The sequence below is a fragment of the Haliotis rufescens genome, unplaced genomic scaffold (assembly GCF_023055435.1).
Source record: "Haliotis rufescens isolate VD_foot unplaced genomic scaffold, xgHalRufe1.0.p SCAF_44, whole genome shotgun sequence".
In the NCBI taxonomy this organism is placed as follows: Eukaryota; Metazoa; Mollusca; class Gastropoda; order Lepetellida; family Haliotidae; genus Haliotis; species Haliotis rufescens.
Window position 1 is genome coordinate 3631954 of NW_025964157.1, and position 17632 is coordinate 3649585.

The 17632-nt window shown below is 41.5% G+C and overlaps 1 protein-coding gene across 1 annotated transcript; it reads left to right on the top strand.

Moving 5' to 3' along the window:
* Positions 1–1479: 1479 nt before the first annotated feature.
* On the top strand, positions 1480–7957 carry LOC124111527 (tripartite motif-containing protein 2-like). The gene is made up of 3 exons (XM_046471263.2): positions 1480–1941; positions 3969–4260; positions 6319–7957. Exons 2-3 carry the CDS (start codon positions 3969–3971, stop codon positions 7950–7952), a joined length of 1926 nt encoding a protein of 641 aa, XP_046327219.2. The 5' UTR covers positions 1480–1941; the 3' UTR covers positions 7953–7957.
* The last annotated feature ends 9675 nt before the right edge of the window (positions 7958–17632 follow it).

Here is a 17632-nt window from a genome sequence, read left to right on the forward strand (position 1 = left end):
AACCTTTGCGAGGAAACTGCCTGGGGTGATCAACTTTTAGTGTCCCTCAAGTCCGCAAGACATCATCTGCAACACAGAAATCAACTTAGCCAGAGTTCCTGCACATTCTTCGACTGAACTGTACACAATCAGTCTCTATGTGTGCTATAAAGCCTCATGTTATACCGCACTTTCGTTAGGCAACAAAATGCCGAACTGAAGGTTTGAAATATCTCATGGCTCTTTGCTGCAGCAAAAGGTAGCTTTTTATGCTACAAGTATAGGTAGTACAGCACAACACTGATCATGGTTACTTGGGTGAAGTCGTATTGATCTGAACCAGCTTTGAGGTCAACCTTTGCGAGGAAACTTTGGCAGATCCACTTTTAACCGTCCTTTAAATCCAAGTATGAGCACTCAAACTTTACCATGTAATAATTCATATCTTTCCCGCGGAAACTCTCATCGTGGATAAGTCTTATCTTGCTGTCAGTCTTCGGGATAGCACCAAACACACTAGCAACTCTAGGTTTAGATGTGGCAATCCCATAATTCCCTAACATTAATTCTTCCTTTATCTGCAGTTCTGTTTGCTTCCGGTTTAAACATGCCGACCTATGATTCTTAGTTTCTCTGTAGTCCTGTCATAGACCAGTTTACTTCCCCATACGTATTTCTTCTATACAGGGCGACTTACATCTAGGATGTCATTCAGAGAGTACAGTATTCCAGATATATCCACTCCTCTGTCAGTTATCATCTTTCAAGACGCCTTTACTGGCGTATGTCCACATCTCTAATGTGAAGTTATCACCGTCCCCTTTTGAACTATCAAGGTCAAGTTTATACCATCCCCGGAATCAAGAAACTTCGCCTCCAGGTCTTGTGCTAACGATTCTATCCACTCATAATTTTCAGCTTTCTAACGTTTGCCTCACCTTGGATAGCACAAGTCTTTTCTTTGATAGGCAATTTGGGCAGCAGTTTTCCCCGGGAGCCTTCTGGCTACAACTCATCAGCAATCGCACTCTTCCTCAACGCATCCATGATTTCAGGCATCTTTGTCCCTGCCGCCTTCTCTCTGATTTTGTTTCAGCTCCCCTGACATCTTAGAGTCTTTTTCATATTCCGCGGCCATATTACTTGTAAAATGGATATTGTTTGTTTGTTTGTTGTTTAACGCCGCCCTCAGCAATATTCCAGCTATATGACAGCGGTCTGTAAACAATCGAGTCTGGACCAGACAATCCAGTGATTGACCTCATGAGCATCGATCCATGCAATTGGGATCGATGACATGCATCAACCAAGTCAGTGAGCCCGTGAGTCGCCTCTTACGACAAGCATAGTTGCCATTTACGGCAGGCATGGGATGTGGAAGACCTATTCTACAAAAAAGAACTGATGTTGATTGAGTGAGTATGGTTTTAGGCTGCTCATAATGTAATATTCCATCAATATCTGGCGGGGAACACCAGAAATGGTCGTCACACATTTTACCCACCCATGTTGGGAATCACTGGACTACCCCACCGCCCTAAAACGGAAAGACCCCCTACGGGTCATGAGCGAGAACTTTGAAAAGTCAAACCTAGCTCAATATGCAATATAATGGTCTAAGGGGGACAACTCTTCCCTGTGTTACAATACATTCTCTCGAAAACTACACCTTGTATCAGTTCACGTTTGACTGAAATAACAAAAGAGATTGCACACATTATTTCAGATAAATGCCTAATGGTCAAACTGTAAAAAGAATCTCTTGCATCCTGGAGTGTTGGCTTGATGGTACAGATCTGAGGAGAGTCGTACAAAGTTGCTTCTAATGTGATACAATCACATACCTGCACAAACCAGATCACGTGATCTACCTAACACGACAGGCGACGAGCTGGTTGTAGTTATTCTAGGAACCAGGAAGAGAGACGACTTCAGAGAAGAGAGCTCCACGTTGTAATAGAGGTAAGTCACATATTTAGACGACATTACACATACACACGTATAGATTCTACATAATGTGACAATACTGTGTTGCCTGAGGGCAGAGGTTCGACTTTAACACAGAAGTAGACTTGACATTGACATAGCCATCAGGAGTCCACCATGATTACATCCATATATGGTCTGGAAGGTAATTTCAGGTACGGACGTTTACTAAAATGTCTGAAAAACTATCGGACCTACTGCAGTCAAAGTTAGTAAGAGATTATTAAACAGTCATACATAACTGGATATTACATTTAAAGACAATCGGTGCATGAATAAAAAATCTGTTTAGCTATCACTATATTTCATCAACAACCAGACCTGCTCGTCACGGGTGGAACGAGCATTCATTGTAACAGCCATCTGCATAATGCTACCCCTGCGTCACAGGGCCATATGACACAGTAGAACCAATCAACTCGAAAGGGAGCACGGGAATCACGCATGTTGAGAAACCCAACGCTAACACCGTGCGTGATTGGTTCAACTGTGGAACACGGAGCTGTGCAGACAGATTATAGTCGGAAAAGAGCTAAAACGTCCATCAGGGGGCAGAGGTTTGACTTTAACACAGAGAGTAGACTTTACATTGACATATCCAGCAGGAGTCAACCATGGTTACATCCGGGAGTAGTGCACTTTACCGGGCGCACTTTTTCAGATCCAATTAGCGCTGTAGGGGCTCGAACGTGCTGCGCCGGATCATCGGCTCTGCTAATTAATGCGTTAATTAGCCGACGCTCTACAACTGGACCACAGACGCTATGACATGTAATCAGTGCTCGTTTAACAGGTCATTAGAATCCCCATTGACATGCATGCGTAATTCAGTAAACAATGAATTGCGCATGCGGGTGACGTCACTGCCCGCTCTCCCATTCATCTTTTCTTGAAACCACACCCGCAATTGTTTATGTCAACATGACCGACCAATGGGATTAACTAGATTAACGCTTGAAAAGGTAAGAATTTATGGCTAACCCTTGCCCAAAGCCAGCTGACCCTAATGACCGAAAAGAGGTTTATGATCGTAAAGACGTGTAAGTTTCCCTACGACCGAAAAATGGGTGTTGGATCGTAAAGTTGTGTAAGTTTCCCTAAGACCTAGAACGGGTGTTTGATCGTAAAGTTGTGTAAGTTTCCCTGAGACCGAAAACGGGTGTTGGATCGTGAAGCGCGAGTCACCAGAGCGTGAGGCACGGTAACGGTATAACGAGACAGCGGTGGCACTATAGCGCGGTAATTGAGCGGATGGTAGAGCTCGGGATGCGCCCGGTAAACTGCATTGTTGCCGTAGTACTTCACAGTGGAGAGTGCGTATCCAAAAACACGCCAATATTAATTTTGACGACGGTTTAAACCACGTGTCTACTCGCCGTCTAGACCTGGTAAGGTCACGTGAGAAAGTTGTGGGGTGACAGGCAACCAGGAAGTAAAGTATTGAAGTACGTGCAGTACTCGGGGGAGGTGTGGTGTGTGTTTCAAACCTGATTTACCTTTCACTACAAGAAGCTGAAACATCAACCTGTGTTTATGGAAATGGGTCCATGGCGTAAACGACTGTTGTTCTTGTTTCGGTTTGAAATTAGTCTACTGTTAGATTGTTGAATTGAGATCGTTTTATGGAACTAATTTTAATAAACATGTGCATTAATTCTGTGTCATGTGTTTGAAAAACATGGCATACATTCCACACAGTCTCTCCACTTCATGGAATGTACATATTCATTACTTAGGGGAAAACGTGAAATGGTATCATGATACTGTGTGGTATTTGAGGTTTAGGGCGACTCACGTAAAACATAATTAACAAGAGTCGTGATGTTCCACAAATATAATATACATGGAATGGGGCGCCGTGTTGTCACGTAAACTCCTGTCTCACTGTCTTTTTATGATGTCACGTCTTGGGACGTTGGGGATGATGCATTCATGTACATGTTGTATGATGCTGTCTTTAACATTTGCATATATACTTCACTAAACTATCGGTTTGGCTTCAGATGGCTACCGCGAAGAAGCTGACAGAGAACCACCTCACCTGTGTCATCTGTACAGAGGTGTTCACAGACCCTGCCACACTTCAGTGTCATCATACATTCTGTAAGTCCTGTCTGCTGAAATACACCAAGACACAGCCGGAAGCAGTACAAGCCAGGTCCATACCATGTCCCTCCTGTAGACAACAGACGAATGTGACCAACCCTGACAGTCCAGTAGAGGAGTGGGTCAGTCAGCTGAAACCAAGCCACGTCATGCAGGGGCTGATGGACGACTTTGGACCCGGCACAAAGGGTAATCAGCTTAGTATTGTACTGCCTGACTAATATACCCTTTTAAAAGATATGTAAACAACCACACACGTGTGCATAGACGAGCATTCACTCATAGAATTGCTTATTTTGACTTCATGTAAATAGATTTTGATGCAGGATACACATTTCTTTCTTGCAAAGGCAAATAAATTACATTCCGTTTGCGATAAAGAGTTTTGGATGAACCAAAATACCTATCACGATAATTTTATGAAATCAACATAAATTTTATGTCGTCATTCCTTTTTGTTATATTGTTATCAGTTATTAATATAATTTGTATGACAATCTAGCATATAAATGTCACAATTTGTGTCTGCTTATGCTGAATACGGACTATAATACATGCCACAGCTAGCACAGGGATGAGTTGACAGAACTGTGGGGTTGATCTTAGTCGCCCTCCACTGTGACATGCCACAACTACGACAGGGATGTGTTGACAGAACTGTGGGGTTGATCTTTGTCCCCCTCCACTGTGACATGCCACAGCTAGGACGGGTTGTGTTGACAGAACTGTGGGGTTGATCTTAGTCGCCCTCCACTGTGACATGCCACAGCTAGCACAGGGATGTGTTGACAGAAGTGTGTGGTTGATCTTAACCGCCCTCCACTGTGACATGCCACAGCTAGGACGGGTTGTGTTGACAGAACTGTGGGGTTGATCTTAGTTGCCCCCCACTGTGACATGCCACAGCTAGGACGGGTTGTGTTGACAGAACTGTGGGGTTGATCTTAGTCGCCATCCACTGTGACATGCCACAGCTAGCACAGGGATGTGTTGACAGAACTGTGGGGTTGATCTTAGTCGCCCTCCACTGTGACATGCCACAGCTAGCACAGGGATGTGTTGACAGAACTGTGGGGTTGATCTTAGTCGCCCTCCACTGTGACATGCCACAGCTAGCACAGGGATGTATTGACAGAACTGTGGGGTTGATCTTAGTCGCCCTCCACTGTGATATGCCACAGCTAGGACAGGGGTGTGTTGACAGAACTGTGGGGTTGATCTTAGTCGCCCTCCACTGTGACATGCCACAGCTAGCACAGGGATGTGTTGACAGAACTGTGGGGTTGATCTTAGTCGCCCTCCACTGTGATATGCCACAGCTAGGACAGGGGTGTATTGACAGAACTGTGGGGTTGATCTTAGTCGCCCTCCACTGTGATATGCCACAGCTAGGACAGGGGTGTGTTGACAGAACTGTGGGGTTGATCTTAGTCGCCCTCCACTGTGACATGCCACAGCTAGCACAGGGATGTGTTGACAGAACTGTGGGGTTGATCTTTGTCGACCTCCACTGTGACATGCCACAGCTAGGACGGGATGTGTTGACAGAACTGTGGGGTTGATCTTAGTTGCCCTCCACTGTGACATGCCACAGCTAGGACGGGATGTGTTGACAGAACTGTGGGGTTGATCTTTGTCTCCCTCCACTGTGACCTTCGACAGCTAGGACGGGATGTGTTGACAGAACTGTGGGGTTGATCTTAGTTGCCCTCCACTGTGACATGCCACAGCTAGCACAGGGATGTGTTGACAGAAGTGTGGGGTTGATCTTAGTCGCCCTTCACTGTGACATGCCACAGGTAGGACGGGTTGTGTTGACAGAACTGTTGGGTTGATCGTAGTCGCCCTCCACTGTGACATGCCACAGCCAGCACAGGGATGTGTTGACAGAACTGTGGGGTTGATCTTTAGTTGCAGGTACATCCTACTGGCTGTGCCATGGCCCTACATTGTAACAAAGCATGTTAAATGAAAACGTGTATGTTAAGTTTTCTGTCAGTTAAGGCTCCCATCTATAAAGCCGCTTTAATGACGCTTTAACCACCGCAGTTTCTTATATGCATCTGTTATTGCATATCTAGTTAGCAGATTATAATCTTGTGGTTATGATTACCTGTAGGTCATGATTGACATGATGTTCACCGTTTGTGACAAAACTAATGTGTTATATGTTATTATTTCTTTAGATAATGTGCGATTCTTATCATGTTTCGTTCAAATGAAATAAAACGCACTTGTTTGTTTTAGCTGTGGAGGAACACTTGTGCAGTGTTTGTTCAAAACAAGGAAAGACAACTCCAGCCACTTCTTGGTGCTCTGTCTGCGATGTTGTGTACTGTGAAGGATGTCTCCAGTTGCACAACGTGATGCCAGGGTTGTGTGACCATGAAGTAGCTCACTTGTCTGATCACACCAAGACAAAGGTCAAGCGTCCCTTTATGTGTCAAGTCCACAGAGACAAACCGATAGAGTTGTTCTGTAAAGACTGCAAGCAGGCAATATGCACGATATGCTGCAGTATAAAACACAGGACATGTAAGGATGTTGATACAATAGAGAGCACCACCCGTCTTGTGAAGGAACATCTGACAAACAAAATAGAGAAACTCAGAATCAACATTGCAGCTACTAATAATATCATAACCCAGAGAAAATCTAAAATTCAAGATGTGAAGAGTAATTCACAAACCCTTAAAGATCAAGTCATGAAGACACGGGAAACAGTGATGCGTGCTATTATAAGAAAAGAGAAGCAACTCCTTCATGACATCGACAAAGCTACTGATGAACAATTATATGAGTTACAAGCACATGTAAAATCCCAGGAGATCGAGCTACAGATGTACCAGCAGCAGTTTGAGTTCACAGCCAATGCTGTGACGTCCAACTGTGAGAGGGACATGTATGCCGTCTATGAGTCGGTGGGTGAGACGTCTCCAGACAACAGCGACACGGACAACAGGCCAGCAGCAGGAAGGGTTGTATTGACACACGACCTGGACAAGCTGAGTAAAGCAGTTGATGAGCTACAGCTGGGGGAGGTTGAAGTCGTCCATGATGTGAGTGACCCTAAGTCTTCTCCTGTTCTACATCACACCATTGACTGCAAGGAAGATGGTGACGGGAAGGATCCTTTGGTGCGTGACGTCACAGTGTTGACTGTTGATGGCATCAAAGTGATGGTAGTTGCAGATTACAAAAACAAGAGACTCAAAACATATTACACATCAAACTTCAAATCCTTTCATAATCAGCTTCTGCTTTCTAGTGAGCCTTGGCAAGTAGCCAAGTTAAGTGAGAGTCAGATAGCTGTCAGTGTTCCAGACAGTAAGGAAATAGTCATAGTGAATGTTACCCCAGATCCTGTATTACTGTCAACTATCAAAACAAGCAAGCAGTACTACGCTCTGGCCTCTCTGAGTCCTTCACAGCTGGCGGCAGGTACATGGGGACAGTCTCACTCTGTGGACATACTGGACATGACAGGGAGGATACTGAGGTCTATCAACACGGGGGTGATAGGGAATCCAGACTTCATCCATGTCACCAGGAACAACAACTTGATAGTCAGTGAAGAAGCAGTAAAATCCCTTGTATGTGTGACCAGTGAAGGAGACGCTGTTTTCACCTACAAGCCCCGAGGAGTCAGAGCTCTGACAAATCCTCGGGGTATCACAACAACCAGCACAGGGGATATCCTGCTTGCAGACTCACGCTTCCACAAGGTGATTCAGCTGACAGAGTCGGGACAGTTTGTCAGAGTTGTACTCACACAACAGGATGGTCTGGAATATCCTGGTGGTGTCTGTCTTGATGCTGACGGCCTGCTGTATGTTACTTCCAGAAGATATGTAGAAGTGTTCAAATTCTGCAGACGCTGAATATGGTAATAGAGATAACTTTGATCTCCATACACAGTTGAATCTTTCAAAAGTTGACTCCTGCTTTAGGTCCAGATCGGATCCAGTTCTTCCCTTACACACGTAGTCCATCATGTCATTGATTAAATATAGGACGACCTAACACCAGTAGAAGTCTGACCTGATAGAAGTACTTCTCAAGTAGACCTAGCACCAGTAGAAGTCTGACCTGATAGAAGTACTTCTCAAGTAGACCTAGCACCAGTAGAGGTCTGACATGATACAAGTACTTCTCAAGTAGATCTAGCACCAGTAGTAGTCTGACCTGATTGAAGTACTTCTCAAGTAGACCTAGCACCAGTAGAAGTCTGACATGATAGAAGTACTTCTCAAGTAGACCTAGCACCAGTAGAAGTCTGACCTGATAGAAGTACTTCTCAAGTAGACCTAGCACCAGTAGAGGTCTGACATGATACAAGTACTTCTCAAGTAGACCTAGCACCAGTAGTAGTCTGACCTGATAAAAGTACTTCTCAAGTAGATCTAGCACCAGTAGTAGTCTGACCTGATAGAAGTACTTCTCAAGTAGATCTAGCACCAGTAGTAGTCTGACCTGATAGAAGTACTTCTCAAGTAGACCTAGCACCAGTAGTAGTCTGACCTGATAGAAGTACTTCTCAAGTAGATCTAGCACCAGTAGTAGTCTTACCTGATAGAAGTACTTCTCAAGTAGATCTAGCACCAGTAGTAGTCTGACCTGAAAGAAGTACTTCTCAAGTAGACCTAGCACCAGTAGTAGTCTGACCTGATAGAAGTACTTCTCAAGTAGATCTAGCACCAGTAGTAGTCTGACCTGATAGAAGTACTTCTCAAGTAGATCTAGCACCAGTAGTAGTCTGACCTGATAGAAGTACTACTCAAGTAGACCTAGCACCAGTAGTAGTCTGACCTGATAGAAGTACTTCTCAAGTAGACCTAGCACCAGTAGTAGTCTGACCTGATAGAAGTACTACTCAAGTAGACCTAGCACCAGTAGTAGTCTGACCTGATAGAAGTACTTCTCAAGTACATTTGTGAAAGGAACGCACAATGACAGTACTGAATGAGGACAACGCTACACGAGAGATCACGTGACCTAGACAGTATTGTTGGTATATGTTGTTTATACAACAGTAATATTGTGTTGTGTAGTGTACTATATATCTGACGTGTGTTGTCATGGAGTAACCTGTTCACATTATTGCGCATGCTATCGGTCTCTAGATTATCAGTTCGACAACCCATCTCCTGATGTTTTGAAGGGGCGCTTAACTCTTATATAACACCACTAGCGTTCGGTGATCTACAGCGGATATAATAATGTGTGGATGCTATGAGAACTGGCTTAGTTCTGTAAATGTACTATTTGTATCTGTTATTTCAACAATCTGTAGTATTGAGTAGAGTATTATAGTAACACGATTCACCTCATTTCGGACAATACGCTCTCTATCAGTCATATCCCAGACACATAGGAGATAAGGAAATCTTTGCCGTAGCGATGTTCAAGGAAAACAATGCTATACACCCATGCAGATGAATTTGTATTCATGGTTTACAAGGGACAGGGTGTGGTTTGACAGGTGATCAAAGGGACACAACTCTGTGCATAAATATGTCATTCGTCACCACTCGCCCCTTTCCGAAACCTGGAAGAAGACTCATCCATATCTCGATGAATGTTCATTCGTGACCAACTCGTGTTATTCCGGGACAAGCCGAATAGCGACTCGTGTCCCCCTCATGGCCATTTTTGCGACCGGGTTCCGTCTTAGCGCAAACGGGAATACCTAAACAATTGTCAACTCGTTGTGTAATGGTTCACATATATTTCTCCATAGATTATATATATTTCAAATGCAATTTAAAGCACATTGGGACATGCGAAGTTATACAGTATGATTGAACACCTTTAACTGTGTCTTGGGTATAATTTTAGATGCAAGACATATGTAAAATCAAAAATTATTTCTGAGGGATTCTTTGACGAAGAACTTGAAATCATACGCGCATTCTAATTGGTTTGTCGCATTTTCGCACATAACATTCATCGATAGAGGGACGAGTCTTCTTGCAGGTTACGGAAAGGGGCGAGTGATGACGAATGGATGAATGTTATGTTAGTGAGTGAGTGAGTGAGTGACGGGGGCTACATTACTGTAGTCATTAGTGAGTGAGTGAGTGAGTGAGTGAGGGGCCTACATCACTGTAGTCATTAGTGAGGGAGTGAGTGAGTGAGGGGCGCTACATTACTGTAGTCATTAGTGAGTGAGTGAGTAAGGGGGCCTACATTACTGTAGTCATTAGTGAGTGAGTGAGTGAGTGAGGGGGCTACATTACTGTAGTCATTAGTGAGTGAGTGAGTGAGTGAGGGGAGCTACATTACTGTAGTCATAAGTGAGTGAGTGAGTGAGGGGGCCTACATTACTGTAGTCATTAGTGAGTGAGTGAGTGAGTGAGTGAGTGAGGGGAGCTACATTACTGTAGTCATAAGTGAGTGAGTGAGTAAGGGGGCCTACATTACTGTAGTTCTTAGTGAGTGAGTGAGTGAGTGAGTGAGGGGAGCTACATTACTGTAGTCATAAGTGAGTGAGTGAGTAAGGGGGCCTACATTACTGTAGTCATTAGTGAGTGAGTGAGTGAGTGAGTGAGGGGAGCTACATTACTGTAGTCATAAGTGAGTGAGTGAGTAAGGGGGCCTACATTACTGTAGTTCTTAGTGAGTGAGTGAGTGAGGGGAGCTACATTACTGTAGTCATAAGTGAGTGAGTGAGTAAGGGGGCCTACATTACTGTAGTTCTTAGTGAGTGAGTGAGTGAGTGAGGGGAGCTACATTACTGTAGTCATTAGTGAGTGAGTGAGTGAGGGGGGCTACATTACTGTAGTCATTAGTGAGTGAGTGTTAGTGTTACCATTGTCGGCTCCTTCTTGTTACGTCCAGGCCAATCACTAGACCTTCACTGTAATTGGCTTCACTCCTGTAAACATCATTGGCGTCGTCATTATATAGTTATTTGTGTACATTTATCCCACCTTGTGTAAACGTATCGTCATGTATATATATTAACTCCATGTAGTTACTCAGCATTCACCTGATGAAGGGACAAGAAGTAACTCTGAAACGTCGTCACAAAGAATAATGTTATCCATAAAAAGTCTCCTGTGTTCGTATGTATACCCGTTCATCGTACTTGGTCCGAATTAATAACAGTTATATTTTCACTCTGTGGACTAAGTGGGGTACATGGAATGTTTTAGTCTGACTTGGGTGTTGGTATATTGTGGCACAAATAGGGTGTTGCCCTTTCTTTAGCTGTAATACGGAAAAACACAACACGGACATGCTCATATGAAAAATGACTTGATGGCATTATCAATTGTACAACTACAATTTGGCTGAGGATGAAGATTTGATGATATAACAAAACATCCAACAAATAAAGTGTGTTTGGACTTTCTGGTCTGTTTAACGCCGACTCAGAATATTCCAGCTATATGAGGGTGGTTTGTAAATAATCGAGTCTGGACCAGACAGTCCAGTGATTGACATCATGAACATCTCTCTACTCAACTGGGATAAGATGTCCTGCGGACCTTGTGACTGTAACATGAACACGTGCAGCTAATAATACAACTAGTGTGTGATAAGCAACATAACGCCTTTTCTTATGACATTTTTATTGCTGTTGTAAATCATACTTTACAGGAAAGGGGAGTGAGTGACGTATTGACAGGTCATACTTTCAGAAAGGGAGGAGCTAGTTGGGTGTTTGAAATAGGGTTTACCGGGCGGCAGATCCAAGATGTTAGATTCAGGAGGAGTAATGTATATCGTCGTTATATTCAAAGGTGTAGCACACGCAAGCTATTGGCAATGGAAGCATTTGGAGCTTCTCTGCCGAAGGATTAGATTCCTGTTAATATTCGGTGTATGGTACCTTTTATAGATGGGCTTCTTTCCTATGGTATGTTATCATATTACTATGGGTATGTTATCATATTCCAATGGGTATGTTATCATATTCCAATGGGTATGAAAGAGGCGACTAAGGGGATCGGGTGGTCAGGCTCGCTGACTTGGTTCGTTGTCGTTGAATAAGCCCTGGGATGTTCAGAGATTTCAATATTTGTTTGTGAAACTTCTTCCCCAGTACATTACCACGGGCTTTGGTCTTACACAATGTGTGATACAGCTGTGTGTTTATTAAACCGAAGATCTCTTCAACGGGTGATCTGGCAAGTAATAAAGATCAGTACACACTCATGAGGTCAACCTTTGCGAGGAAACTGCCTTGGGTGATCAACTTTTAGTGTCCCTCAAGTCGGCAAGACATCATCTGCAACACAGAAATCAACTTATCCAGAGTTCCTGCACATTCTTCGACTGAACTGTACACAATCAGTCTCTATGTGGGCTATAAACACTCACGTTATACCGCACTTTCGTTAGGCAACACACTGCCGAGCTGAAGGTTTGAAATATCTTAGGGCTCTTTGCTGCAGCCAAAGGTAGCTTTTTATGCTACAAGTATAAGTAGTACAGCACAACTCTGATCATGGTTACTTGGGTGAAGTCGTATTGATCTGAACCACCCTTGAGGTCAACCTTTGCGAGGAAACTAACTGGGTGATCCACTTTTTACCGTCCCTAAAGTCCAAGTATGAGCACTCACACTTTACTATGTAATAATTCATATAACACGTCCCATTTTAATTCTGGAAACCCAAAAGTCCAGAAACTCTACGCTCTTTGCCTAGTCTCGGTTAAAGGTATTTACAAAATTAAAGATGCCGTTTTCATGGGAACATACCAAGGAAGAAAAATTGAAAAAAAAATTGTTTAAAAACTCAATATTTAGACTATGTCGCCCATGAGCCTGCCCATGGGCAAAGTCTGGCCCATTGGTAGGCCCATGGGCAGGCCCATGGGCGAGAATATGTTCCTTTACTTAAAACTCATGTTTTTGTTTCGCAAATACATTTAATGTATCCATTCAAGTATCATGACACAAAATTTAACTCATTTTAACTTAATTCAACGATTTTATAGCGATTTTGAAATATTTCGCCCATGGGCGAGAAAAAGGTTTGGCCCATGGGCGAGAATATGTTCCTTTACTTAAAACTCATGATTTTGTTTCGCAAATACAATAAATGTATTTATTGAAGTATCATGACACAAAATTTAACTCATTTTAACTTAATTCAACTATTTTATAGCGATATTGAAATATTTCGCCAATGGGCGAGAAAAAGGTTTGGCCCATGGGTAGGCCCATGGGCAGGCCCATTGGCGAGAATATGTTCCTTTACTTAAAACTCATGTTTTTGTTTCGCAAATACATTTAATGTATTCATTCCAGAACCATGACACAAAATTTAACTCATTTTAACTTAATTCAACGATTTTATAGCAATATTGAAATATTTCGCCCATGGGCGAGAAAAAGGTTTGGCCCATGGGTAGGCCCATGGGTGAGAATATGTTCCTTTACTTAAAACTCATGATTTTGTTTCGCAAATACATTAAATGTATTTATTGAAGTATCATGACACAAAATTTAACTCATTTTAACTTAATTCAACGATTTTATAGCGATATTGAAATATTTCGCCAATGGGCGAGAAAAAGGTTTGGCCCATGGGTAGGCCCATGGGCAGGCCCATGGGCGAGAATATATTCCTTTACTTAAAAATCATGATTTTGTTTCGCAAATACATTAAATGTATTCATTGAAGTATCATGACACAAAATTAAACTCATTTTAACTTAATTCAACGATTTTATAGCGATATTGAAATATTTCGCCCATGGGCGAGAAAAGGTTTGGCCCATGGGCGAGAACATGTTCCTTTACTCAAAACTCATGTTTTTGTTTCGCAAATACACTAAATGTATTTATTCAAGTATCATGACACAAAATTTAACTAATATTTACTTAATTCAACTATTTTACGGCGTTATTAAAATATTTCGCCCATGTTTTCGTCAGTCCCTTTCAAGCATCAACTAACTGTTTGCAAAGTATATTGTATCATGTGAAATATACTTTATATTATATCATTACATTACTATTTAAAAAGGGCATTTGGTTGGATGTTTCCTTTAGTTCTACAAATTTCACCTGTTTTACATATTGTAGCGATCTTTAATGAACCCGGCCTTACCTCTCAAAACGTTTTGACAGTTTATCATACGAATTCATGTGCGTGTACTCCAATTCATTGGAGTTATTTTCCACAACATTAAATTTAAGTTAGTTTCTATTTCATTTCCCATTTTATGTCCCGTTGATACATCACACTGGGCAATTACATGACACTAGGTATGCAATATACAGGTACGCGTGCGCGTATTTTAATGAAAAAAGCTATTGTCTTTTATTGCATAACGTTTGGCTGAATATCTTACATTCTAACGAAATCTCGAAATAATTATTAAATTAGATGCGGTTTCGAACTGACCAGTGGGAATTATGTTTCAATGCGATTGAGGAAAACGTGAGTGAATATTGTGACACTAAAGCAACTTTTAACTGCATTGTCACTTTTGGTATGAAAATGGTAATAGTTCAGAAAAAACAACAGCCTTCTTATGATAATTCTCATTAGTACGTTGTATCTAATAACAGTGTCGGCCTGATTTACAGGTGATTCTACAATACCTGCTCTCGGTCAATTACGATCTACCACACCACGCGTGAATAAACAGTTATGCAGGTGTTGCTGTGGGCAAATACCTAGCCTGAAAATGTTTAATTTTTTTTAGGATACATGTTTTACAAATGTTCGTTGATATGTGGATATATTAAGCACAAAGACAAAAACATGTTTATGAAAGATGAATTAGTGCCTTGATATATTCATCGAGATGTGTATCATCGTTTAATGGGGTCATTAAATAAACGTATGTTTGGAGGAGATATCAAAGGAGCCGCCCAATATACACAGTGTCGTCCGGTGAACTACCACCCCACCCTGTCCATTAGAGTTACGTAATCGGTACACAAATATGCTTGATGCGGTGTCAGTGCGGAAGGAGTTTGAATTACGTCCGCCACTTGCCACATAAATCCTCAAAGTATAGAAACAATAAACAAGGTCAATCCGTACTAATTACCTAGTGACGCACGTAACAACGACTGTCAATAGGGAAAATGGTGAAAACAAATTGAAATAGATTTTAATAAAACATTTTTGTACTAAATAACTCGCAAAAGCGGTGCCTAAAATTGTTTGACCGTGTTATGTGTGTTGTAAACTGACGAATAGCAAGTAATTGTCATGCTGTACGCATGGTTCCATATACAAATTCAGTTATACAACCGGTATGAAACTGAGAACTGAGATACCAAGTACAACCTGCATTCACACACGGAAGCAATATACTTGTGTGTATGCCCTCTCCTCTAAAAAATGTATCACTAAAGTATTTGCATTGTAATAAATATAGTAATGATAAAACTTGGTAATTTGGTAGGTCTCCGACAGATATGATTTTCAGTTTTTTTACACCTTTGATTGATACGGATTACGTACCTGTAGTCTAGTCACTGTCTCTAATGTATCTGCTTGTTAGAAATTTCAAATGTCTTGTTATAGCACTGTTCCTAAAATACGGCAGTTTCTTTTATCGGGTATAAATAGTTGATTCGTCTTGTCACGCAGTCAATTTTACTTGATCGAATGATTTCCACAAAAAATTACGGCAGAGAGTTTTGTATTTTATTATATTTTTAGAAGATTTTAGAAGATGCTTACATCACTGTATCTCAGAACGAAAAACTGATAACATTCAAACATGTAATTAGTACACAGTTAATTGTTACATATAATTTCCTGCATATTCCTTTTTGAACAAAAAGCCTACATGTATACTGATATCGGTGTCCACTGTTAAAAGGGTATTAGTGCAGTCAGCCATGGTAAATGGAGAGACAATAATAAGGTGATTAATTATAGTCTGTTGCAGAATATGCGGTATAAGTGTAGTCATTGATACATATACACATTACACATATACAGATGAAATACACGATATGATGCAGTGCAAGAACAAATTAAGATACGGTTTCTATTAAAAATAATTATACGATTTTGGATTTAATTAGCATGTTTAAATTTTCAGGCCAACACGGCTGAGATACAGCATCGGCATACTCAACTGGAGTTGTTTTCTGCCGGTCGTAAGTTCATTGTTTGACTGAGCACACTCGTGTCGGGGTTGCGATATTTTCTTCTCTTTGTTGGCAGCCTGCCACCGGTCTGAATTTTGAGAAAGGTCTCAGCATGGACTGTTAATTACTTCTTAATGATGTCTACAAGCTTACAAACTTGTAGATGTTGGGTGCGGTTAGGACCAAACTTTTTCAGCTCAGAGTGTTAGTGGTCCTGGAACCCATAGTGTCAAACAGGTTCTGCACAAAACGTCCATCAGATTCTACTGTTCAGCAACATTGTCACTGAATTTCAGAACTCTGGCATGATATAATAATCAAGGATTTCGAAGGTGAACGAGGGGAAAGGCAAACGCACGTGGATTTACCCTCAGGTTATTATTGTCTGGAGTTTTGGGGCATTTCATATACTAATTGAACAGAGTTCACCTGCACATGTCCACTTTAGTGATACAGACTGTAACCAAAAATGCAATGAGCCGTAGCTCTTAATCCCTTATAACAACGGTAACAACAACCAGGGTGAGGACACAGTAAGGTTAAACCGTGTCCAACAGACAATCTGAGGTGGCTATCTCCCATCAAGTCAGCTCTGTTTTTAAGCGCATAGTTATGTTTTTACATATTGAAATAAAAGGAATTTAAAAAATTATATTTAACAAACCTACACATTACCAAATACAAAACTTTATAACCCTTTCTAGACTTCGTTCCAATTAACCTGGATCATTCAACTCGCTCGCGAAGGTCGTACGCGACTTTAAAGTGAATACGTCTACAGTGTACAAGTAACTTTTAACTGTATCATATATACTCATGATAAGCAATTATTTTCGTTCCTAATTCGAATGAGCACATTCTGAGGCTAAATCTGCAAAAGGACAGATAAAATATTTCTTTGTACAAGCAAACGATACAAACGTAGCGGCTGATAATAGAGACAATGATTTAATAATCTGCAATATATCAAGTGTTCTCGTTCAATCTATTGTACATATTGAAGTGATTGTAAAGTTTCAAGGAGTACTAAAATGTTGTGGTATTATGAATGTATTTAGAATATGAATAGCGAAAAACAGTCACCATATCGGATGTACATGTATAACTTCTCTTCCAACACCACGCTTGTGCCGAGGCCAATGGTCATAAAACTAATCGGTCCCATAAAAGGAGCAAATAGTTTCGCAGATACTTCTTGCTATGGTTCACTCCCAATTGTCAGACGACCTAATCATCGGTCAGACCAGTCAAGTGTGACCAGCGTACCTGCCTGGTTTTGGCTCCTAATTACTGAACTGCCCAATACTGTCATACTGTGGGCAGAGTAAGCGGCCTCGTTGAGTGATACAGACTAACCAGATTATGATTGTGTTTGTAAGTTGCGTTTAATCTGTGTCGGTTTGCAGTTTTTTCAATGAAACCTTTTAGCCGTTGAGTTTGTTTTGCATTCATTTCATTAAATACATTGTTAGGTAGTATAATAAC

Coding starts and splice junctions, on each gene's coding strand:
- LOC124111527 (XM_046471263.2), top strand. CDS start 3,969: ATGGCTACCGCGAAGAAGCTGACAGAGAACCACCTCACCTGTGTCATC. Junction 4,261..6,318: donor CTTTGGACCCGGCACAAAGG/GTAATCAGCTTA, acceptor TGTTTGTTTTAG/CTGTGGAGGAACACTTGTGC.